This window comes from Podarcis erhardii (genome assembly GCF_964252035.2).
Source record: "Podarcis erhardii genome assembly, chromosome: 16".
In the NCBI taxonomy this organism is placed as follows: Eukaryota; Metazoa; Chordata; class Lepidosauria; order Squamata; family Lacertidae; genus Podarcis; species Podarcis erhardii.
The window spans coordinates 4878409-4903276 of NC_138514.1; the positions used below are offsets into that span (position 1 = coordinate 4878409).

Here is a 24868-nt window from a genome sequence, read left to right on the forward strand (position 1 = left end):
AGATCCAGAGAAGCACCAGGTCTAAGCTACGAACATGAGTTTGACCAAACTGCGGGAGGCAGTAGAAGACAGGAGTACCTGGCATGCTCTGGTCCATGGGGTCATGGACCAACAAACTAATGATACCATTCATGGATGCCCTTGCGTGTTGGACCGAGAGAAGACCTGATGGTCAGCTCAGGGACATGGCACTGCCTCTTTCCATTACACATATGGGCCAGATCCAGTTCTAGGTACTGTCCAACCTGACCGTTTTACCACCAAATGCACTATTAATGAGGAAAACAGATGTGCTTATATGTTGGCAAACAACCAGTATCCCTTCACTCATTGCCTATTATTCACAATTAGAAATCGTCCCATATGCATATATAGTGATTACATTGGCTTGTTTAAAAGAACTTTTTCTCACAACATGAATGAGAGCAGAAATTTTTGCCCCCCCCTTTTTTGAAACAAAACAAAAACCCTCCAGCCAAAAAATGTTTTTACTGCCTAGGATAACAAGTAATAAAATGAAAATATCAATAAAAATTAAAATGCTGATCTAGCTCTCCCAGACTTTAACAACAATTCCATTCTTGGGGCAAATAATTAAGAACAAAGGGTTAATCTTTTCTTTAGACAGCAGCGGGTGGGGGGGTCCCCTCCTCCCTTGCTCATGGGGTCTGTGGATACATTTGACAAGTAAAAGGGAGAGAGGAAAGAAAAGGAAATCATGTGTAGAATTTGTTTCCATAGGCAAATTGCTGCTAATTTTAAATTGCCAGCAACTTGCTTCTTGGTTTGATTTGTGCAATTTGTGTTCCCACTGTGAGAACACAAGAACTCCCTTCATTTCTCCATTTTATTTCATGTGTAACATTGACAAGGCTTTTGAAATCAAAGGCTCCTAACATATGATTTAGAGGCTTTGGGAAGGGGAAAAAAAATCATAATGTAGGAGAAAGGGGGAGAAAGAAAGATAAGAAATTTACATTAAAATCATGTAGGTTTGCTGCACTGCAGAAAACCACTGGGAGAAGTTGGCACCCAAGGAGCTGCAGGCAATTCTCTGCTACATATGGATATAGTGTAGATATTTTAAAAAGAACTTTTTAAAAAAATCTCAATATCAAACTAAGACAAAACGGTACAAAACTGTGTGTTCATATAGCTCAAAACAGATCTCAGATGGCACTAGTATGTATGTAAGGCACAAATCAGGAGACTTTTCTGTTCATCAGGTATTTATGGAATCTCCTGGAGAAGCCTTCCTAGTCTTATTGAGAAGCATTTTTTTTAATTCCTCAGGTGCCTTATCTGATCAGGAACCACACCATTCTGCTCTAAGAAATCTAAGAAATCCAAAGCCCTGCTGGGTACAAACTCTGAGTGCTCTCCTTGGAATTTTTCAGATGTTCCACCCAAAGAAGCTTGGATTAGACAAAATCCAGTGGCAACCCTAGCAAACCACAACTAGGCTTTGCTCCAGCTTAATGCAGGTAGCATCTGCAGCAACTCAACATTTTTACTTGGCTGTTTTGTTTTCTTTTAAAATAAGATAAAGGGGTGATGATCCACACATGCATTAAAATGAGCTGGTCAAATGGACAAAGCCGCTTCAAACTTCAGGAGGGTGATGACATTATTTAATGTCCTCCTATCTTAATAGATCAAACCAAGAAAAGCATCCATGTTAGAATCAAGATAATGACAGTCAGGTGATTTTATCTTCAAGGTGCCTTGCAAAAGCGCCACAAAAGACAACCAAATGCCCCAATTCTCCATTTATTGGCAGTGAGGGGGGGAGGTAATGTTACTCAAAATAGCTCTGCTAGATGACTAAGTGAGGATGCAATGGCAGAAACAAAATCGCCCCTTTTTGCCTCTCTCACTACCACACATAGGCACAATTATGCACTCTAAGTTGTGTTACTACTTGCAGTGGGTCTTGTGCCAGTGACGTGGCAACTATCATCCATCTTGTTCCACTGTTTGCAACTCCGCAGAGTACCAGGGCACATTGCAATCTCAGCAAGGAGGGTCTTTTTTTTTTAATATATATTTTATTAAGGTTTTTAAACATAGATTCAAAGATAAAGAACAATGTAACATCTATCATAACATACTTTCTTAACTTCATAAGACTCCCTCACATCTCCCGCTCCCATGGAGCAAGGAGGGCCTTCAGGAGCAATAGTGCTCATTGCCCTTCAGCCTCACCACTCCATAGAGAGACAAGGGCCTCGGCACTATAAGTCTCTGCAGACAGCCCATCCAAACAGGTCATCCAACTGCCTAAGGGGCCACAGGTTTCCTAGCCCTGCCTTAGACAGAGACAGCTTTCAAATTACATTGGCTTTCAAAACTGAGTCTCAAGTGAATTCTGTTTCAGGCTTAATCACTGGGAGTTATACAAAAGATTATAAGGGTCACTGATTTGCCCAGAAAATGTGGGAGGGAGAGGGAGAAACCAAATAAATTTAAGACAGTTGACCTGGAAGTTTACCTATATCTGGGGAGGCATCTGAATCCATGCTATCAATTTGTTCTGTGGAGTTTCACATCTGCCCAGCATCATACCACAAATGCAAGAGTCAAGGCAGTGAACACCACTTATAGGTGACTTCCTCCATACCCAAAATTCCTCTTGGCTGGTAATCACTACCCCCAGCTATCTTTGTTTGGGTGCAAAGAAGCAGAAAACACCATTCCTCTCTGCACAGTCTGAGAAAGGCATCAGTAATTGAACTAAAGGGATCAGTGCTCGTATACATTCCGATATCTGGTTAGGCGAATCCGAGTAGACAGTAGCCTTGAACCATGAGCTGAAGTAGGCTTCCTGTGCATAGCCAATGGAGATGTACATCTGAATCCAAATCATGATGTGCATCTAACCCACTGAACTGGATGAGCGCATCTTATGATGGAGTTGGAAATATGCATTGGTGGTGCTATTTGTTGTGTGTGACTAGCTACACACTAGACAGGAGCCAGAGGCTGGACAGCTATTTATTGAGAATGCTCCTGTCCTGGATTTCCTGCATCAAGCAGGGGAGTGGGGGTAGACTAGACCCTTCCGTGAAACAGTCTATTTACAGCTTCTATCACTTTCATATTGGTTCAGTCATAGTCAGTAGAGGCTGGTCCAAATGGGGCCATCCCACAACCTCATTCTACCTTCAACCAGCTCCCACTTGCTGCCTTCTTACTTAAATGTCAGTCCAGGGTGACTTCTCCTCCTCAGTCTCAGTGATGCCTTTGCAGAACTCATCCAGGAAAAGGTCAGGGACAAAACATTAGTTGGTTGTATCATTGGCTCTGACTTTACCCATTTCCCTGTTTTCTGCCCTATCAATCCCAACAGACACTACCCACCACAGCTCTTGTATGTCCTGCTTTAGCATTAATCTGTTTTTTATATTGATCTGTGCTTTAAATTAATCTCTTAAAGTACAGATTCCTAAATGTATTTTCTTCCATTATGCACGTTTCTATTTTATTTCATTTTATTGCTAGAAATACCCATTATAAAGTATAGGTGTAGATATGGTGCTAGAACATTTGGGATGTGAAACTTGCCATTCACACTTTAATCTGAGAGGTGTGAATCAGGTTTGCATAGATCAATGACTCAAGCACCTGCGAAAATTGAATTCTTCAAACATCCCTAATTTGGGCCACCACCTACAAGAGTGTTGTTGAGGGTGACCAAAGGGGGGGTTTCTGCCCTTCTGTCTCTATGTTTGTTTCATGCTTTGCTCTGCTTTGCATTCCTCTCCTTCTGAGTTCTTGTACAACAATGAAAATTTCTAAGCACAATTCTGAAATTAGAGCATATGTGCTTTCCCACAATTCCTTCCTTTCATTTGCTTCTTTCCCCTCTAGTGCACATCTGTGCATTGATAACGCTAAAGTCAGGCAGACTGCCACAAATACCTTACATCAGAGATGTCTGCTTCCAAGATTCTTTGTAACCTCACTGACCCCTCATAGTATTATAATGCAGGCTAACTCTCAATGGCACACTTTTTGACATGCTTGTGCAGAAGCTGGTGTACACATACTTTACCTATTTACTAGGAGTCTGCACAGGCCCCGATTTCTGCTTTGTATTTCTATCTATGCATTATTATTATTTTTAAACTGATCTGTTTCTGAGTTGCTCTGTGCTCTTATCACTTTAGACGGTAATATGTCTCTTAGTTTGTTCAGTATAAATGAATTTCTGTATTTCCCTGTTCACTGTAAAGGGAAAATTTAAAATGCAACATTTCCCCCGTTTGGGCCAAAGTGGATGAAATGTATAGGCACAGGAACCTCTGTGGAGTGGATGAAGTCTGCCAAATTGCAGATAAATAGTTCCAGTTCTTTTTTTGGGGGAAGTAATTCACTTTACTCTATCATCCACAACTGGGGTTGGAAGCATTTTTCTCTCTTTCTTACCTCAAAATAATTAGGGGTGATTGAATGGTGTACATGCTTATGTGTTTAAAAACAAACAAACAAGAACCTTGAGGTTTCACAACTGCCTTTGTTTTTCTCCTCCTGATAGAAGAAGAAGAAGAAGAGTTTGGATTTGATATCCCGCTTTATCACTACCCGAAGGAGTCTCAAAGCGGCTAACATTCTCCTTTCCCTTCCTCCCCCACAACAAACACTCTGTGAGGTGAGTGGGGCTGAGAGACTTCAGAGAAGTGTGACTGGCCCAAGGTCACCCAGCAGTTGCATGTGGAGGAGCGGAGACGCGAACCCGGTTCTCCAGATTACGAGACTACCGCTCTTAACCACTACACCACACTGATAGGCCTTTATAAGTATCTAATAGGTCTTACAATGTGGTGTTGTCTAGAATGCTTCCTGTGGAGTTCTGAAGAATGCTGAGATTTTAAAAATAAATAAATGAGGATTTTACCTTTATTTGTTTGTTTGTTTAAAAAGCCACAATCACTGTTCTTTTTTTATATTAAAAAACCCTAACATCAATAATAGCACACAAACTCCAATCCAGAGCTCTTCAGTGCTTTGCAGACAATGTTTAGGACAGCTTCACCTTGCAATGATCTGCAGATCTACAGAAACTCAGAGATACTGTATTTTAAAACATATGGTACATAAAAGCAAAGGAATGGAGCAACACAATGATAGGAGATGGGGAGTTATCCAAATTGGGGAGGAGTTGTTTACATTAAGCTTTGATTTGGGGGCAAGGGAAGGAGACCCTTGAATCATCCCAATTAACATCTTTAAACCCTGTCCCCCAACACAAAATGCAGACTCGATGCACACCCTTAGTATTTATGATTTGGATGAGCTAATCCTATAACTAACCTCTGTTATGTTTAATATTTTTTTGTCTCTCTGAGGTCTTCCTGCCTATTCCGCTGGTACAACTGTAGCAGCAAATGGCATCAGCTTCAAAGAATGTCAACCTGCAAACTGCAAAGCTTTCTCAGTGTTCTTAAAGGCAATCCATATTCTGAATTTTCAAACACAAAACTGAGTTCAAAAAAAGCAAAAGTAAGTGTAAAACATCATAGAAAGCAACTTTGCAGGAGGGGGTCATTCCCAGTCCTAACCTGGAGCTGTTGGGGATTGAATCTGGGACATTCTACATGCCAGGCTGCAAGGCAGATGTTCCACCACTGAGCTGAGGTCTATCAAATTCTGAAGAATGGAGTGTCTGTGTTTCTCTCTCTTCGTACAAAGTGAATTCAAAGTTTCTGCTATTCTAAATAAAATTTCATTGCTTTCAAAATATCAGATATCAGAAGTCTGAAGAAAACATTTTCAAGCTTCAAAGCGAAAGTAGAATTACTGAAATGTCAACCTTAGATTCAAAATGAAAGTAATTTCATACCAAATTTAGCAGGCCGAAGCTGCAAATCTGACAAATGTTTTCAATTCAAACTGATTTAAACATTCACTTTCTAGAACCAAACACATTCATTTCTTTTCTTTTTTTCCTTTTTTGCAATCCATTTGCTGGTTCTGTGATACACCTGCCTATGAACTAATGATGTTTCTTTCCTTCGGGAGAAAGAAGGTGGGCGAGATTTGTTTTGAAATGCTGCTTTAAAGCACTCATACTTGAAAAGAATATTCAGCCAAAAGAATGGGTTGGGATAGGGAAAAAAACACTGTTTTCTGTGTGTGAAAGAGAAACAATTGACCGTGGTGTGTATAAAATAGGAGATTGTCAAAATGAACCAATGTGCTTACCCTGGCATTTGCTTTATTTGCCATAGAAATGCTAATGAAAACAACCTTCCAGTGGCCATGAACTCCTGAACTGAATCCTGGAGGATTCCATGGAGCCAAGAGACATGGAAGAAGCCAGTCATAGAAACACAATTTTTAAAACAAACAAACAAACAAACAAACAAGTTATAAGATGCATAGGCCTTTCCACATTTACCATTTATAGTGGCAACATTAAGGACTTTTATTTATTTATTTCTTAGTGTGCTACCATACAACATAATCACTTTTCAGCTAGTATTCTGGAACAATAAACTAAAGAACAGGGGTCAGCAAACTTACTGTGCCTCGGGCTGGTGTCTCCAGCGCCGATCGCGCAGCGGGCCAGAAGGCAGGGGAGCGCGTGCCCGGATGTGCACCAGAAATAATGCTTGTGCATGCACAAATAACGCTTGCGCATCTGCACAAGCTATTTCCGGTGCTCCTCTGACCCGGAAGTGGGCAGCCGCGCACCACCGGTAAGAGCGGGCAGTGGCAGCGGGTGGCGGGGGTTGCCGCAGGCCAGATAAATGAGTCCCTCAGGCCTTATCTGGTCCACGGGCCTTAGTTTGGGGACCCCTGCTAAAGAAACTCATAACAGCATAAAAAGAGCCTGCTGGGTCAGGTCCAACATTCTGTTCTCACCATGGCTGACCAGTTCCCTGTGAGAGACCAGCAAGCAGGATTCAAAAACAGTAGCCCTCTCCCCTCCTGTGGTTTCCAGTAACTGGTATTCAGAAGCATTGTTGCCTCCAACTGTGAAGGCAGAGCATAGCCATGGTGGCAATTAGCCATCAATAACCCTCTTATCCATGAATCTAATCCTTTAAAGCCATCCAAGTGAGTTCCATAGTTTAACTAAGCAATGCTTGAAGAAGTATGTGAAGAACTTATTTTTCCTTCTTCTGGGGAGGAGAATCATTTTTTGGGTGGAAGATCCAGAATAGATCCTCAATCAAGGCCAGCCCTTCCATGAGGCAGCTGCCTCAGGCGGCAAATTCTGGGGGGCAAAAAGTGGCTAGAAATGTTCGCCATGTGGTCTGCTCTGGAGTCCCTAGGCTAGTGTACTAACCTAGAGAGTGTAGTAGAGGACTCTGTTCCATCATTCGATCATGACCTGGTCCCCACATGACATTAAGCCAACCCTGAGAGCAGCTCACAGTCTCTTTGGTCCTCTTTGGTCCTCCATTGTCCTTTACTGCAACTCAAGGTTTAGCTTAGTAAGCATCATATCTGAACTCCCCCCCCCTTTTTTTGCCCCAGTGCTTTCCCTGTGAAAACCCACTCTTTACTGCTGAATCCACAGAAAACCTGAATGGCCATTTGTTCCAATTCAGTGCTGAAGAGCAGGTTTCTTGGGGAAAGTGGCGGGACACACACACGCATGCACGCACGCACGCATGCACGCATGCACACAACACTTAGACACAGAGCTTTAAAACACCGGCCTGTGCCTAGAAAACATGGGTCAAGAGATAAGTGTGGATGGGCCCGGCTTGTTTTGGTATGTGTGTTAAGAAAACAAATGACTCTTCACTTTATGACAACATTCTCAGTGTTTCTGTATGACATCCGGGTAGATTTGTTTGAGATATTAAAGTGTGGAAAACAACCAGGTCCTACAGAGGAGGCTTTTTCCTCTAGCGCCAGCTGTCCCTGCTGGCCTCTGTCACTACTGTCTCAAGCGCTTCAAGTCTCCAGCCTCCTCCATTGCGTGTTGAAGTTTTGGGAAAAGAGTAATTGGTAGAAACGGCTGGTGGAGACCCCTCAACCAGGCTTGTATTATGAGCTGAAAGGTAGCTCTCGGGGAGGAAGAGGAAAGCGTTTCCCAAAAATTTCTTTAGGAAAGCTCAGGAAGCTTTGAGGGGAAGGGATTGAATTGTCACTACTGCTGAAACTCACAACATGGCGGTAGAGCTTCACACCCTAAGCCCTTCTGCCGCAACAGCTGGAACAATGAGCACTCATTGGCACCCCCATTGTGAGCAGAATCTGTGTTCTTCTCTCTCGTACTGCTGGCATAAAAATGAGGGTCCTGGAGTGTGAATGGTGTGAAAACAATATATTGGGCCTCCCCAGGTATCCCACTAGGAAGGAAGAACAAAACCATCTGGGTGTTTGTTTGCTGTCTGAGTAGAACCCCATGTGAGTGAGTGAGTCCCACTTGGAGCAGAACATTGCTCTTCCTTCTCAAGCCATCTTGCTCCCTGCCAGGTCTGGCATGAAGAGAATAAGAAAAGGCAGGTGAATATTTTACTTCCTCCCTCAAATGAACCCCAGGAGGATCATTTCATTTTTCATTTGGAAGTGAGTGGAAATCCCAGTTACAAACTCTGGAAGGGCCAGCTCCATGTTTTGGAGGGGCCTTAGGTAAGGCCTGCTCCATGACTCCCCTCCTTCTGTGAGTCTACCTCCTCACCACAATTATGACCAGCTGTTGCTGATGCTCCTCTTCTTTTTCTCTTCTGTCTCCTGAATTGCTTCTTTGGCAATGAGCCATGAGGAGGTGGTATCTCCTGCTCTACCTTCTAATCTCCACTATTGCCTGGAGTGTGAGACAGGTGAACAAGCAGCTCACAGTGGTGAAGAGGTGGAAAAAGGAGGCTGTGGTCAGTGGACCCCTGCTGGAGTGTGGGCCCTCAGCAGGTGCCTGGCCGTGCCAATCCTTGATGCCAACCTTGATATCTAGATTCATATCCCAAAGGATTTTTGAAGCTTCTCTAAAGTGGGATGTGTGTGTTGTTTTTGTTTTCCAGGGGTGGTGAGCAGCAGGCAAAGCGAATGGCAAAGATGGAGCCTGTTGCTGAGAGATTTCTGACTTTTCAAGGGGACTAAAGTATGCAATGTAACACATAACCATTATTTTTGTTCCTTCAACCTTATACCTTCTAACTCGGCTTAAAACTAGTCATTACCTCTTTTCAGCAGGTGGCAGCGTAAAGTAAAAACAGGCTCTGCCGTTAAAATGAGCAGGTTGTTCCACCTCACATTCTTTACCTCTCAGGAAAAGCAATGAGACATTTGCAGGAAAGGTCAAGCTTACGGAAGGTTCTGGACTCATTTCCACAGCAGAGTCATTCATTTTCTAAACAGTTCAGGGCATGAAGAGCTAAGTGCATCCCCAAGGATTCTCCCTCTCTCTTCTCTCTCTTCCAGAGATATTTCATGCCATGTCACAGTCTTTAAGGCACCACCAGATGCCCTGAAGTGTTATTAATTTGAGTCAGGGTTAACTAAGCTCAACTCTGGTGTCTGTATTCAGTGTCAAGCTTCATATTTGAAATGTATTCTTATGGGTTTTATTTCAGGTTTCTGTGAACAGGGCTATTAATGTGGCTGCCACGATGCTGGGTTGGGAACCTTTTTCAGACTGAGGACTGCATTTCCTTCTGGGCAAGCTTCTGAGAGCCCCATGTCAGTGGTGGGGAGGGCCATAGGGAAAAAAGTGGTGTTACATTTGTGCAGTAGACTAGTTTCTACACATACTCAACAACCCTTTTTATCTGTCATCCATCTATCCAAGCAAGCAAGGAAACATTCCAGCTGGGCAAAAATACTCACAGAGGGTGCAGAATAGGGCTGGTGACGTGTGTGACTTGTGAAGAGTGGTTAAGGAAGAGGTGTTAGCTGAGGAGAATCCTAAGAGCCACATTTGGCCTCTGGGCCTGAGGTTACTCACCACTGCCTTGAGGCAATACCTGGCCCATCTCTTAGAAAAAAGAATGTTGATAGCCTGTGGTATTCAGGTGTGGATCAGAATTGGCCTACATAGTCATTTACAGACTCACTTACAGGCCATTTTCATGGGAGACAATCTTACTTGGCTACAAGTGATCACCAAAGAAGATTCAGGTACATCTCAATAGAGGCAAGATGACCGAAGAAGGTGTGGTGATGGTCAGAATAAAAAAAATCATGCTTACCCTGCCTCCCTGTCGCATGAAAGGAAGTCGTAAAATACAAAAACTGAAGTTTTGAGAAAGAGAAAGTCACAGAGACCTGTATTTTGGGCTTTGTAAGCATCCCTAGTATCTGACGTAGGAGTGGTGGACTTTAGCTGGCTGTTGACAGGTTTAAGCTGTGCCCCCACCTACACGCCACCTGCACATTGCAGACAAACAAACAAATGCAAATATTCCAAAACACCAATAAGAATCCAAAAGAAATGAAAGTCAGGTAAGCACTGTGCCCCTGAAATGTTTTACCACACAGAAAACAGGAGCAGAATACAGCAATATGAACAGATATTGTTTCACCTGAGCTGAAACAGAGTATTTTCCTTGCGTCCGAGGTTGTACAGAGATTCTGCACACATCAGGGGTTGCAAATTTATCTCAAACCTGGATCTCAAACTTTGATTAGAATGGGAACCTGGGTGCTATGCATACAATTTGATTATATGAAGCTGCAAGGTACTAATTTCGTATGAGAATGCCTAAATCAATTATTTTTAAAATAATAATAATAATAATGATTTAAAATTATATTGTAGGTAGCCATAAATGTTATATATGCTTATGACATCTAATTTGCATAAAAGAAAAGTTAGACTAAATATGTAAAAATCTTAAAACAATATGTGCCCAGTTATTTGAGTGTGTGGGTGAGTGAGATTATGACTACTGCATTATTTCGGGGAAGGACAGCCTGTGTCATGTTAACCCAGAAACTAATACTGATACTCCCACAATTACTTTGCAAGAAAAGCAAAGCAGGTTCCCCCCTTCTTTCTTTTGTGCTGATTGTACATTGGTGTCATCTCCTTTCTTCGCTCTCCTCCAATTTTGTGCTTCCACAACTGGAAACAATAGAGAACAATTATTTCTAAGGGATCTTGGGTCATGTTTTTGAGAGTTCAAATTTCTTAGGAAAGCTCAAATATCATCAAGCCTTACCAAAAGCAATGAAAACAGGTGCTCCTATTATGCTACTGAATACACACACACACACACACCCCAGTTTCTATCTTGGATATAAGGACTTGGATGGAAGAACAACTGGCTAGACCAGAGTTCACCTATGTGAACAGAAAGTATGACCAATGCCTAGAGATTTGTCCACCTACGAGAGCCTTCCTATATATTTCAAGGGCTGAGTCAAATGTCCTTCACCTTTACTTTTCATATCAATAATTCCTCGAGCCCTTTAAAAATCATTGATCACAGTTAACAGCAATTAACATATCTTGACTTTGCAAGGAATGTTGACTACTTTGCTCTGCAAGAAACAAGGGGAATCCTCAGACAACCAAAAAACAGAGATATGGGGGGCTTTGGAGGAACATAAGAGCCCTGCTGAATCATTCCATCTGGTCCAGCATCCTGTTTTTACAGAGGTCAGACAGATACCTCTGGGATGACTGTAAGCAGGATATGAGCTCAATAGCATGCACGCACACACACACACACACACACACACACACACACACACTTGAAACAACCAGAAAAACTTGTCCATGAAAACGCAGGTGCTTTGTTAGGGAAAGTTCTTTTATTACCCTGATCTATGCGCAGGGCCATGTGGGGCACCCAAGCCCACTGCTGAAGCCGCCTAAGCTTTTAACTATCTACCTGGAGGGGGGAGCTGTGTTTCCCACACGCAGTGCCATTGGAGGAAGTTGCGCTCCTGCCAACTGGTGGGCGGACGGGCGCACAACTTCCCCCGATGCTGCTGTCCATGGGAAATGATCTAGGGAGTGTTTCCTGCCTGCAGCTGTTGGGGGGGGGGGAGAAGCTCAACAACTTTGGGCCATCTCCCCTCATTTTCTTAAAATTGAGACCCCCCCAAATAGAGGGGTCCTTATACACAGGAATGTCAGATGGAAAAATATGTAATTTGGGAGCTTAACTAAATTTGGGGTTGCTGGGCAGATTTTTGCACCCCAGCAGCACATATGCTAAAGACAGCCCTGTCTATATGATTCCACTTTGTAAAAACCAACTCATGATTCCTTCTTACAACATACTATTCCTTCCAAACATACTTAAGAGGTACGTTTGCCTTGCATGTTTGCTTATTTAAAACTGTGTGTGCTTGTATAGCTATCCATCCAGCTATATATCATGTACCTATATCCCATGTCCAGTTCTTACAATTATCCACCCTTTGATTCAATCTTAAGTTACTAGGCAGGACCTATATTCCATATGTCTTTAGTACCACAAGCTGTAGATCTACCTTTTTATTACTGGAACTTGGTAGCTATGGAGAAAACAATATTAAATTCAAGCAAAGCACTGCATTTGAGCAATGTCTTACTATCATTATAGTAGTTGCTTTCATCTCACTCGCTGGATCATCACCTTGTCATGGTGAATGGGCTTACATGTTCCTATGATCTGAAATTTTTTACACATCACTTGGGAAGACAGGCGAACTAATGTCAGTGTACTGGAAGAAGCAAAGATCACAAGTGTCAAAGCAAAGATTCTTCAACATCAACTTCGTTAGACTGGTCATGTTGTTCGGATGCCTGATTATCGTCTTCCAAAGCAACTACTCCATTCTGAACTTAAAAATGGAAGGCGTAATGCTGAAGGTCAACAAAGAGGTTTAAAGACTCTCTCAAGGCAAATATTAAAAAATGTAGTTTAAACACCAACTATTGGGTAATACTGGTCTGCAAGCCCTCCATTTGAAGAAAAGCCTTTACCAAAGGTGTCATGGACTTTGAAGACACTTGAAACCAGGACGAAAGGGAGAAATGTGCTAAGAGGAAGGCACGTTTGGCAAACCCTCACTGTGATCAACTTCTGCCCGGAAACATCTGTCCCGGGAAATGTGGTCCCAGAATTGGCCTCCACAGTCACTTATGGACTCACTGTTAAGACCATGTTCATGGAAGGCAATCTTACTTGGCTACGAGTGATCACCAAAGAATAAGAAGTTGCTTTCATGCAACCCTAATTGTCTAGCTGTAATAGAAGAGATACAAATAACAGCCAGGCCTCATATTTAGCAGTGAGAAGGGAATGGGTGGTGATTTATTACTGACATGAGCTGAAAATATACCACTCTTCCTGCACAGAATACATGAGATGATATGTATTAGTAAGACTAAGGAATTGCAAATATAGAAGCATATGCTTTACTTACTTCATCTCTTTATAAGAAAAGCTTGGTGCATATACAATGCTTTCTGATTCTGAATTATTACACATCCTCCAACTTTCCTCAGCTGAAAGTAGGGACATTTTATTCTACATCAGTATCACTGCTTGTGCATTTCCTCCTGGTCAACCACTAAAGTTATTAGAGGAGACATCAAAAACTGGATTATTTTGAGCACAGAAATCTTTGAATTTATGTATTGCATTTAGGAAAGCCTGAGGGGAAAAGAAACCCCAAATCAATAAATACAACTTAATGTGTGTTTGTGTGTGTAGAATATGCATTTATGAGTATTTATGCATTCATGACTATCATGCATTTATGAGTATTTTGGAAGCAGAATACCTTTGAACATCCATTTTTATTGCAATTGTGTTTTTACATTGTGATTTTATCCTGTGAACAAATTTAATAAATAATCCCAATGTTTATTTTGGGGTCCAGGAACATATAAACTTTTAAGTTTGGGGATACATAAACTTCCCTTTTTTCAGTAGTTCCAATTTCTGAGCAAATTATGCATGTATAAACAACTGCAACATCCTGGTGCTGTGGTGAATCCTGGATGGATCAGCTGCACATACACCCAGCCCAGGCAACCTCTCTCCCAGCTGCCCTGGGACTCCCCTTCACCCAAATGCACAAAACAGGAAAACTCATATCAGATTTCAGAAGGCGCCACCATTTCAGCTCGTGGGAGAGATCAATGCATTTTCCCTGTCCATGTGAGAAGCCAGGCAGGAAGGGGATTTTGAAGGGAAGTGTTTTTGCTTCAGAGGACCCTTCCCCATCTTCCCAAATCCCCTTCCTCTCTAGGAATCTAGTCCAGTTCCTTTTAAGCCACATATTTCTCTACATCTCTCTCAAACAGGAGACAAAGAGGAAACGCCCACCACCCACACAGGTGGTGGTGGCTCAATGACACTTCTGGTTCCCAAACAAAACTGGCAATGCCTGAAGAAACCAGAGGCCTTTCTCTTGGGCATGGTCGGCCAATTGGTGCCAAAGAAGGATAGAACTTTCTTTATGTATGCTACAGCAGCAGCAAGAATACTCATCGCGAAGTGTTGGAAGACACAAGATCTACCCACCCTGGAAGAATGGCAGATGAAAGTAATGGACTATATGGAATTGGCGGAAATGACTGGCAGAATCCGAGACCAGGGAGAAGAGTTGGTGGAAGAAGACTGGAAGAAATTCAAAGATTATTTACAGAAACACTATAAAATTTTTGAATGTTAATGATGCTGGAATGAAATGAAGTGGTTTTAGCAATAAGGTAAAATAGGAGTATGTAAAACTGGATTGATATTTGACGAAAATTTGAAGTTATAATAGGTGAAGACAAAGAACTAAGAGTAAATAAAGAGGGTATGGATTTGCTGAATTAACTATTAACTGGAATACAAAAAAGGGAGGCGTGAGGAAGTCATGAAAATAAGCAAATGAATGATAAGATATCAGAATGAGGGATTTTTATTTTTTCATTTTTCTTTCTATGTTAAATTTTGGTTTTTGTATCCTCTTTGTGTGTTTTTTGTTTACTGTGTATTGTTTTGTAACCCTTTTTCTTTTTGTTAAAACTTAATAAATATGATTTTAAAAAAAACAAAAACTGGCAATGAAAGGGGAGGCAGCAATGCAAGGAACCTGGACCGATCCTAAGAGGTTTGGATGCAGAGCAGACTCTTCCCTTTGTGCGCAATGTTGCTGCGCAGCTCATAAGAGCATGCAAATGAGAACCCAAAGTAGGTTGCTATTTCTCTCTTTCCCTGGCCAGGAGATGGAAGGGGCAATGAATGAAAAAGTGGAGAAAGCTTTGAGGTTTTCTTTTTTAGGGCAGTGGGAATTCGGGACTCTGCATGACAAAGTGAGAAGCCATGATGGCTTAAGGGTTTGCATGATGGTCCCAGCATTTTGGGGGCAGTTAGAGACTATTTAATTATAGTTGGGAGATTAGAAATTTACCATAAATTCATGGGTTCCCCTTTCTTGTGCAAGATTCCCTTTTCCCTTTCTGATTTGAACTATGGTTAACATTATAACTGCAACAGTATCCTTGTTAACCATAGTTTTAGCACTAATCGTGGTCAAAGCAGGTTTGCATGATACGGTCTGGGATACCTACCGTTTACATTAAGGAATTATGCCTTGGGGCTATAATTCTGCGCTCAGTACTAGTACAGGAGGTATGCAGTATTCGCCCCTCCTTCATCAGGGCACCTCTGTGCTTAGTACACCTCAGGTGGACCAAGTGATTTATATCTCAGCAAACTTATCACTCTAAACCACAATCCTTCTGCTTACAACAGTTTAGCCACAAATTCTATTTATTTTGAGCACATTTATTTTGCTAACCAAATTAGATCCCTGGTATAAGTTCTAGAACTCCTATTGAAAATTGCCAAATCTCAATTGCATTTTCTAGCACATCAAAGAACTTTGCATTGGCCATTATTGTTAGTAAATGTTCACCTTTCAATAATTATGATTCATCTGTGGCCTGCACATGACTTGTGAACTGTTATTGGTAACAACACACTGGAAGCATGGGGAGCTCTAAGTATGAACTTTGTCCACTCAAAAATTCTGGCTCCATTTTAATTTGGGTCCATTTCTTTTTTACCTTAGCCTGACTTGAAATGGGGCTTATAACCCCCCTTTGCTTCACATAAACCTCACTTTTCTCTGAGCCTTACCTCTCTTGAGCGGGTAGCAGAAAAGTGTGGAGGACTTACATCCTCACTCTCTCCTTAAAGGTAAAGGGACCCCTGACCATTAGGTCCAGTCATGGATGACTCTGGGGTTGCAGCTCTCATCTCGCTTTACTGGCCGAGGAAGCCGGCGTACAGCTTCCAGGTCATGTGACCAGCATGACTAAGCCACTTCTGGTGAACCAGAGCAGCGCACGGAAACGCTGTTTACCTTCTCTATTTGCAATTTGATGTGCTTTTGAACTGCTAGGTTGGCAGGAGCAGGGACCGAGCAACGGGAGCTCAACCCGTCGCTGGGATTCAAAACGCCAACCTTCTGATCGGCAAGTCCTAGGCTCTGTGGTTTAACCCACAGTGCCACCCACGTCCCTTTGCTCTCTCCTTAGCTGGAAGTTATACACAGAACATAATTTCCTCTTAGGAAATCATGGCACTTCATATTTGAAAACTACAAGCTCCCCAATGGCAGGATGGTTGATACCTTGAGCATCGTCTGTGTCAAAGCTTGGCCGTCCCATTTCCAGGTGAGGTTTTCCCCTACTTGATGTAGGGAATGTACAGGGAAGGCATATATTCATGCATTCTTTTTAAAGCTTGTTCATGGTTTGATAGGAATCCTCAAGGGTTCTTAGGATGAGCCAATGGGGACTAACATTTAACTGCCTTCTACTGTCAGGTCAGGGCAGTTAAAAGGGGACGGTTTTTGGGTATCCGGTAGGACTCACCAAGTCATATCTCATGCACTGCTGATATAGCACTGAATCTTTACAGCTACATCTCTCTATAAATAATAATATCTGGCAAGTAAGCTGGGTTTGGCTTAGTGGGTCACAAGCTATGCACTGCATACATTGTGGCTTTAAGACCCATAAAGGTGGACAGGATTTATGGCTTTAGAAGGACAATATTGACAGACAAAGTGAAATTCCTGGCCAGATTACTTATTCTGGCTCGATACAATAAGAGCATTTCATTATCTTTTGTGATAGAGCCTTTTCAGTTGCAAATCAGCTTAATGAAGCTATTTATATCTGGGATATCTTGTCTCTGTCAAATGCAAATACTCAAGGGCCATGAGGAAGTAAGAGCACATTCGCTTTTCTCTCATTCCCTAAGTCTTTGTCATGCCCTATTTATTATTTGTTTGTTCGTTTCATTTCTGAATCACATCCCACAAAATATCCCAAAGCGATTCAACAGTTATAAAATTTCATGTCCCACACAGATACAGACTGGGATTAAAATACCCACTTAAAAGGCTTTTGGGGAAAGAAAGGTCTTCAACAGGTGCTGAAAAAGTAATGGAGACAATACCAGGCTGGTATATAATGGGAGGGGGTTCCAAAGGCTGGGTGCCATCATACTAAAGGCCAAGTTCCTACTTTGTATGGAGAATTCCTGATCAGATAGATGATATCTGCACGACTCCTTTTCCTGAAGAGAACAGTGATTGGTTGGATGTATAAGGGGTAATATAGGTATAGGTATAGTGCCTGGGCCCCTAGCTTACATAGTGGCAGTTTATTTTCTTGCAATATCCATGATGTAGTTTCGGGGATTGTGAAAAATGGGATTTGTGGAAAATGTAAATGGCAGCCTGCCTTAATAATCAGAGACCCACCTTTGTAGGAGGGGTGTAACAGAGGGTACTAGCCACTGAAGCATGGAGCCTGGTCTGCAACCAGATATGCCACTGACTGCAAATCCTATGAAACTTGCAGTCATTTAGGTAAAGGTAAAGTTCCGCTGGACAGTTAAGTCCAGTCAAAAGCGACTATGGGATTGTGGTGCTCATCTTGCTTTCAGGCTGAGGAAGCCAGCGTTTGTCCACAGACAGTTTTCTGGGTCATGTGGTCAGCATGATTAAACCACTTCTGGTGCAATGGAACACCATGACAGAAACCAGAGCGCATGGAAATGCCATTTACCTTCCCGCTTCAACGGTACCTACTTATCTATTCGCACTGGTGTGCTTTCGAACTGCTAGGTTGGCAGGAGCTGGGACAGAGCAACAGGAGCTCACCCCATCACGGGGATTCGAACCAACAACCTTCTGATCAGCAAGCCCAAGAGGCTCAGTGGTTTAGACCACAGCGCCACCCGCGTCCCTTTTTTACACTCATTTACTCTACATATGACAGAAGAGAATTTTCTAGCCCTCAAATGCCATACGTAAGTAGTTGCTGTAAAAGTCAGTTTACAGTTGCATTTCTCCTTTCTTCAAAATTACATCAGCGCATTGAAGGAAAGCACAGGCACCTAATTACACACGTTTGAAAGAAATGCCCTTGATCTGCTCATTGCTTTTGGGGATACAACTGTCCAACTGCAATTTGCCTGCCAGCCTGCTCTCATTACTGCCTCCAGGACCCATGATAAGGTTTTAGCACTTGCTACCAAAGACCATCCTGTATTTGCCTTTTGAAAATTATTATTACTGCTATGGGAAAGAGCAAATGGTCTTTAGTCTTAGCTTCAATGTTACTTTGGTACTTTTAGCAAAGCACTCATTTGCAGCAGAAGCCTAAAACAACATTTACAAGGCAACACATATCCTTTGATTTCTTTATGAGACAGTGGGATTGTCCTTTGATTCCTACAAGCTTCAATGTTGTATCATCTTGTTTCATTTCTACATGGAAGAAAAATATCCTAGACTCATTCTATGTCCCTGAGGAAGACCCCCTTCTCTTACTCTGTTGACACTGAACAAGTTCAGTCTACAGTGATCTGTCAAGCATGGCATCTGATATACACTATGAGCATTACCTAAGCCCCAATAAACTCATATTGAGTAATTCATTGAGTTCAGTGGGCTTTGAGCAGGACTTATAGGCTTGTTTCTCTCTCCGAGTTTTGTTTTTTTTTGGTGGGGGGGGGGATAGATTGACATAAAACCTGATAGAGAAGAACATTTGTCAAACAGGCAGAAAAAATACTTAAAATTATAAAATATTTGGATATCCTTCTGTCCTTTCACTCCATTCCATGATAGGGTCACTATACCCTGTTAAAATTGTGAATATATATATATATATATATATATATATATATATATATATATGGATAAATGAATTCCATCCAAATAGAATGCCAACTACAATGAAGAAAGTCAATTACTACAGTTGTGATCCCAGTTGTCATTCCACCAGAGTGCACATATTAGCTTGTCAATGTTGCAGCATAGTCACAGAAATCCATCACAGAGTGTGCCCATCTTAGGTTACACCCAACTTTCTGCACACAAAAGTGGACATTGGTCTGACAGATTTGGGTAAAGGTTATTGCACGACACAGTCAGTCTAGTGTCAATCAACCGAGAGGGAAGGAACTGTTCTCAGCATTCAAGTGCCATAGTGCCAAGGTGCACAAAGATAATAATAATTATGGTAATACTCTTCATTCCCCCCCACAAGCCCCCTATGAAGCTGTGGACTCCCAGTTCCTGTGGAGATGCCTGCCTTTGAGGCAGCAACAAATATTCCTGCCAAAATATACTGTATAAACATGAACCAGAACATCCACCTGATACAAATGGGCTCCAATGAAACAGAGTTGTTGACTGGTTCCTGCAGATCTAAAATTGACACATGAGGCATTAAGCAGTGCCTGCCAATAGAAGCTTTATTTGTTTTCTTCTCAAGTTCTTAATTTCAGCAAAAATAAAAAATAAAAATGCTTATTTGAGTTTTGAATTTTTAATATCAGGACCACGTTTAAATCCTTTATTTATCAAGGCACTTCAAAAATGAATTAACACAACATTTTCCTTCCTTGCATTCTGAGGAGATTTTATAGCACATTCCTAAATGCATTGAGGAACTAGGACAAAAATACTGGGAGGAAAGTTCATAAAGTCCTCTGCTTGATAATTCATTTGAAATAGGTCAGAAAAACCATGGAATTTTGCACTGATGCCACCCCCACCCCCCACCCCCCGCCACTACCCTAGGCAAAACCAGGATGTTTAAGTACTTGGTTTCTCATCCCCTGTTAGAGTCTAATAAAATACAGCCTTATTCACCTCCCCCCTTGACATCAAGGGTGTGGGCAGAAGTAATGCCTGTGACGCCAACAACTTTGAACCAGCATAAAATGTCTAGAGGCTAAAAGACAGGCCTAAATGCCTTCATCATTGCTGTTTATTCCAACCTCATCTCAGACTTGAACAAGCCCCTTTCAGGACTGAACTATTGAAAATAACCACAGTCCCTTTCCTGATTGCTGTAATTTAATTAAATAACCTTTCACACTGGGCAAACCCAAAAGCAAAAAGGCTCATTAATCTTTCTAGTGATTAGAGACACCTCAAGAGCTTCGAACATTTACCTCTCCTTCCCAGCAGCAGAAATGGATTTAGGAGGATCATGGTTCATACCTCACATTCCCTGGAGCCAGAAATGGTATACGTGCAGGGTCCAGATCCATTAACCGATACATCCATGGTCTCGGAATTTGTCGGCTTGTAGTCCACATAATACTCCTGTAAAGGGGAGTTCATTTGCCTTTCAGACTCTCGAGCTTTTTTCCGGCGCCTCTTCATAAGAGAGTGTTGCTGGAGCTGTTTCATGCTGGCTGGGTAGCGCTTCCATGAGACGTAGATGACCAACAAAATCATAGCCACCGATAGAAAGAGGGCCACACTTCCAGCAATAATCTTGTGAAAGGAAACATGCTCATACTCTGGCTCTGGTCCAGATGTTGGGAAATCTGGAGAAGGATTTGCTGTAAAAGAGGTTGGCTGATAGTCTTCCAGTTTGGGAAGAGTAGGCCTTGGAACAAAGATGGGCCTCTGCTGAGTTTTAGGGGCCTGGTAGGGCTTTTCAGTCACCACGACTGGAATTTCAGCACAAATGTTGTAGGTTTCTACAGCATCACTCACTTTCTCACCCTGGATATGCTTTGGGCCTGCACAAATCATGGTACTTTCCTTGTTTCCTTTGAAGCTTTTAAGCCAATTAAATAGAGGGCAAATGCTCCGAGTACATTCCCACATATTTCCAGAGAGAGTGATGGATATTAAAGAAATCCAGGCATTGACAGTCTCCTGAGAGATGTTGGTGAGTTTGTTGGAATCCAGGTTGAGTTTCTGCAAGTTGGGCAGGCACTGGAACGTCCCAGGTTCAATCCCTGCAATGTCATTCCCTGATAAATCCAAGTTGTGTAAGGAACTCCAAGTCCACGTTAAACCTTGGCTGATGGATCTGATCCTATTCCATTGCAAGTAGATTGAGCGGAGGTTGAAGAGACGTGGAAAGTGAGCAAAGTTGATCTTAGAAAACTGGTTGTGCTCCAAGTGGAGCTCCGTTAGCTTCAAGAGGCCAGCAAAAGCATTGCGGGATAAACTCCGTAGGCGATTGTAGCCCAAATCCAGAAAATCGAGATTGCGACAATCTTGGAAAACTCGAATTGGAACGGTTTTCAATGAGTTTGAACGTAAGTGCAAGATCAAGAGCTTGCGGAGACCTTTAAACTGCTCAGACTGCAGTGCCTGCAGCTTGTTGTATGACAGGTCCAGATTGCGGAGGTTGGGGACTGGGTGAAATGTTTTGTTTTGTAGGTGGGTAATTTTGTTGGAGCTCAGAATTAATTCCTTCAGCCTACGGATGCCCTGGAAGGCATCCTCATCTACGGAACTGATGTAATTATGGTCAAGGTATAGCCATATGAGTTGGTGAAGGCCTGCAAACTGATTTGGCTTAAGCTTCTGGATGCTGTTGTACCGCAACGATAAGCCTTGAGACCCTCCGGAAATGTTCTGAGGGATGTCTCTGAATGCATGAGATTCGCAGTACACAATTTTGCCATCACATCTGCAGTTCTTGGGGCAAGCTCGCTGAGCCCCGGTGAACGTCACAAACAGCACTGTAGGGAGGAGCACCAACACTGCACTCATGCCTCTCAGCTGCTTGATTACATGGAAACCTGCAATATTAAGAAGATGAGAAACATACATTGTAAAACCAAATAAACCAGAGGCTCCGGATTCATCAGTGGGACCTTCTAATAACACAGAGCAAGTCTAGCCTCCTTACTGATTCTTTCCCTATTTGTTTTGCCTGGAGATGCTTGCTCTTCTATCCCTTCTTCCGTTGCTTCTTCCTCCTGCTCTTCCCTGTTCATATATACCACCACACTATTCAGTTACCTTGGTTTGATTTATGACCTTTGAGGAGGAATTAAGCCCTCCCCACTTCCACTTGTTTTTGACTCATCCCCATGTGCATCAGCAAGCTACATCTCACCAGAACATCCTTATTCCTAGGATGCTGGGATTTTCACAATAAACATATTTGTCAAGTCACTGTGATATAGCTTTTGGAAGGAAAAATGACTGACTCTAGGGCTGTTCATAGTTCCTGAAGAAGCAGGAGGTTTCTTAATAAACCAACTTGCTAGTACAGGTCCCATCGACCTCTTAAGAATTAGCAACCCAAATTTATAACTGATCTTTATAGCATAGCAAACTAGTAGTCATCAAAACTATGCATATATATATGTATATGTTGAAATGATCTTCCAACAGAGTGCAAGGTAGGATTCTTTCATGTGAGCTAAAAAATAATTCAAGCCTGCAGAAAGGTAGATTGGTGTGCATGCCTGGTGTGTCATATCTTGTGTATTAGGAAGTCTCAGAGATAGCATCCTAATAAATAAAGAGCTTCCTAATAATCGTAACAGACTTGCATATCTATCTTCATATATCATTGCTTATATAGTGATAACTATCACCTGCAGGTATGTTTTAATGCACAGCGGCATGGGTTTATTTTAGTGTATGTGTATATATGACAGATGTTTGCAGAATAATGTTCATTTAGCTTGATGTGAATGGCATACTCCTAGCAGCAACAGAGCAAAACTGAGTCAGATATGCATCAGTTTCTAGCCAATTTTAGTATTTTACATTCCACATGCCAGCAACTTATTGTACTGTTACGCTTCAGTGTGCATGCAGCCCACATAGCCCATGTTTTCTGAATAACTATGAGGGTCTTGCATGCATGTATATTCACAAAGTGTGTGTGGTGAAGTCGGCAGCAGAGAGAGACTTTTTCAGACCTTACAATAATCTTTGAGCCAGTGGTTCTTTCCAGAGTTGTAATCTTTCTGATGATTCAACTGCATTTTTTCATCAGGAGAATTTTTGAGAAAGAGCTATTGTCTTCTCAATAATAAATAGTTTATTATTATTATTATTATTATTGGGGTGAGTGGGAAAGAGAGGGGAGAAAAGGGACAGGACAGAGAGGGAGAACATATAGTTATTTTTCTCTGATGTCCCTGGTTGAAATCAAGAGATACTCTGTGTGTGTGTGTTAGTGGTGTGTGTGTGTGTGTGTGTGTGTGTGTGTGTTAGAGCAAGGAAGTATTCCTAATCTCAAGATCTTTTGACTCTTGTTTCTAATATGTCACTTCCATGGCAAGGCTTTTTCATTTAAATTCTGTTATTTTCTTTTTACCCCTAAGACAGGAACAGCAGCCAAATAGAAACGGTTTTTGGCTTACAGATGGAGGGGGAAATGTAACCTGTCACAATTGGAGGGGGTGGGGAAGGAGCAGCTATCAAATGACTGCTGGAGATCTAAGCATATATTTTGGGAGGAGTGTCCCCCCCCCTTCAGATACCAACTCAGCCCTCCTGAACGCAGGTCTACAGCAAAATACCTCTTCCTCACTTTGCCTTCCTGCATTCAGCAAAAGGGCTAAAAATTCAGATGTCCCCCAGAAAAGCTTGCTCAATATGAAACCCGGCAAACCCTTGACGGGGATGCAACATGCATTTGTCTACTTATGTGTGGACAGGGAAGCAAAAGAGAAGCGGAGCTGGGGCAGGAGCGGGGGAGGAGGTGGGGGGGGTAGATGGGAGAGCAAAATCACTCCAGGATGTATGTATAACTAAAGGATGTATGTGTATCAATTAAGTAAGGGCATGCATCGAGAGATTAATCACAAAAAGAGACACTGCAGGGACAGAAACGGAGCAGGGCAGGAAGGGACAAAACACAGAAGCTAAAAATATAATAGCAAGTGAGTCACCTGGCAAAATAAGGCACGAGCGGTGCCGCGACACAAACACGTTATATATATCTATATCTCTTTATGCAGCTGTCCTACAGATAGGGAAAAGTTCGCTTACCCATCCTTTTGTCATCGGCAACTGTGTCTCCCTTTCTTTCCAGCTGTTTTGCTTCTTGTTGGTGAGGATGGTTTTCCCCCTTCTTCCTTTTCTCCCCCCCTTTCCAAGTCGGTCTCTCTCCTTTAAACCATCACAATGTTCATGTCACACACAAGCCCAGCTGCCCACCTACTTCACCGCCATCCGGCGTGAATGCCAGGAACCTACACAAAGTTCCCGAGAGAGGGGGGAGGGGGACGAAAAAGAATTTAGGGGAGATGGGGGAGATGGGGGAGGGTTAGGGGATGGGGATGATGGGGGGGGGGGTTGGAGAGGGGGGTACAGGACTGGAGGATGGGGTATGAGTGATGGGGCAGGAAGAGGAATGGAACGGGTGTTGGGGGGTGGGGTGGGCAGGTTTGTTAACCTCTCAGAGCCATGGAGCACATCAGCAGGAGCATCGATGGGGAAGCTTCAGTGCCGGAGCGACGGCGGACCACGGAGGGAAAGCAACTTCTCGAGGAGGAAGAAGGGCAGGAATCTTTGCCCGGCTCCGAGCAGCCCTCTTCAGGCGGCTGCCCCCTGCCATATCCAGCCACAGCAATCCATCCTTTGGCAGGTCCCCGGCGATGGGCGACGATGCCACCAGGCCTCCAGAGCTGTAGAAGAAGTCAACCCCCCCCCCCTTCTCCTCCACCAGACC

At 42.6% G+C, this 24868-nt stretch overlaps 1 protein-coding gene across 5 annotated transcripts in view; it reads right to left on the reverse strand.

Moving 5' to 3' along the window:
* Positions 1-24467, reverse strand: part of LRRTM4 (leucine rich repeat transmembrane neuronal 4) — a 431703-nt gene extending 407236 nt beyond the window's left edge. For 2 of the 5 annotated variants that reach the window (XR_014151759.1, XM_081843290.1), the window contains exons 1-2: positions 22082-22201; positions 20376-21971 (exon numbers count right to left, since the gene is read on the reverse strand). Coding sequence is in view for 4 of the 5 variants with exons in the window: in XM_081843290.1 (XP_081699416.1) it covers positions 20419-21971; positions 22082-22169 (1641 nt within the window). In the remaining variant the exon portion in view is untranslated. Of the gene's footprint in view, positions 1-20375; positions 21972-22081; positions 22202-24186 lie in introns of those variants that run through there. The other 3 variants (XM_081843288.1, XM_081843287.1, XM_081843289.1) reach the window with 2 other exon arrangements.
* Positions 24468-24868: the final 401 nt, after the last annotated feature.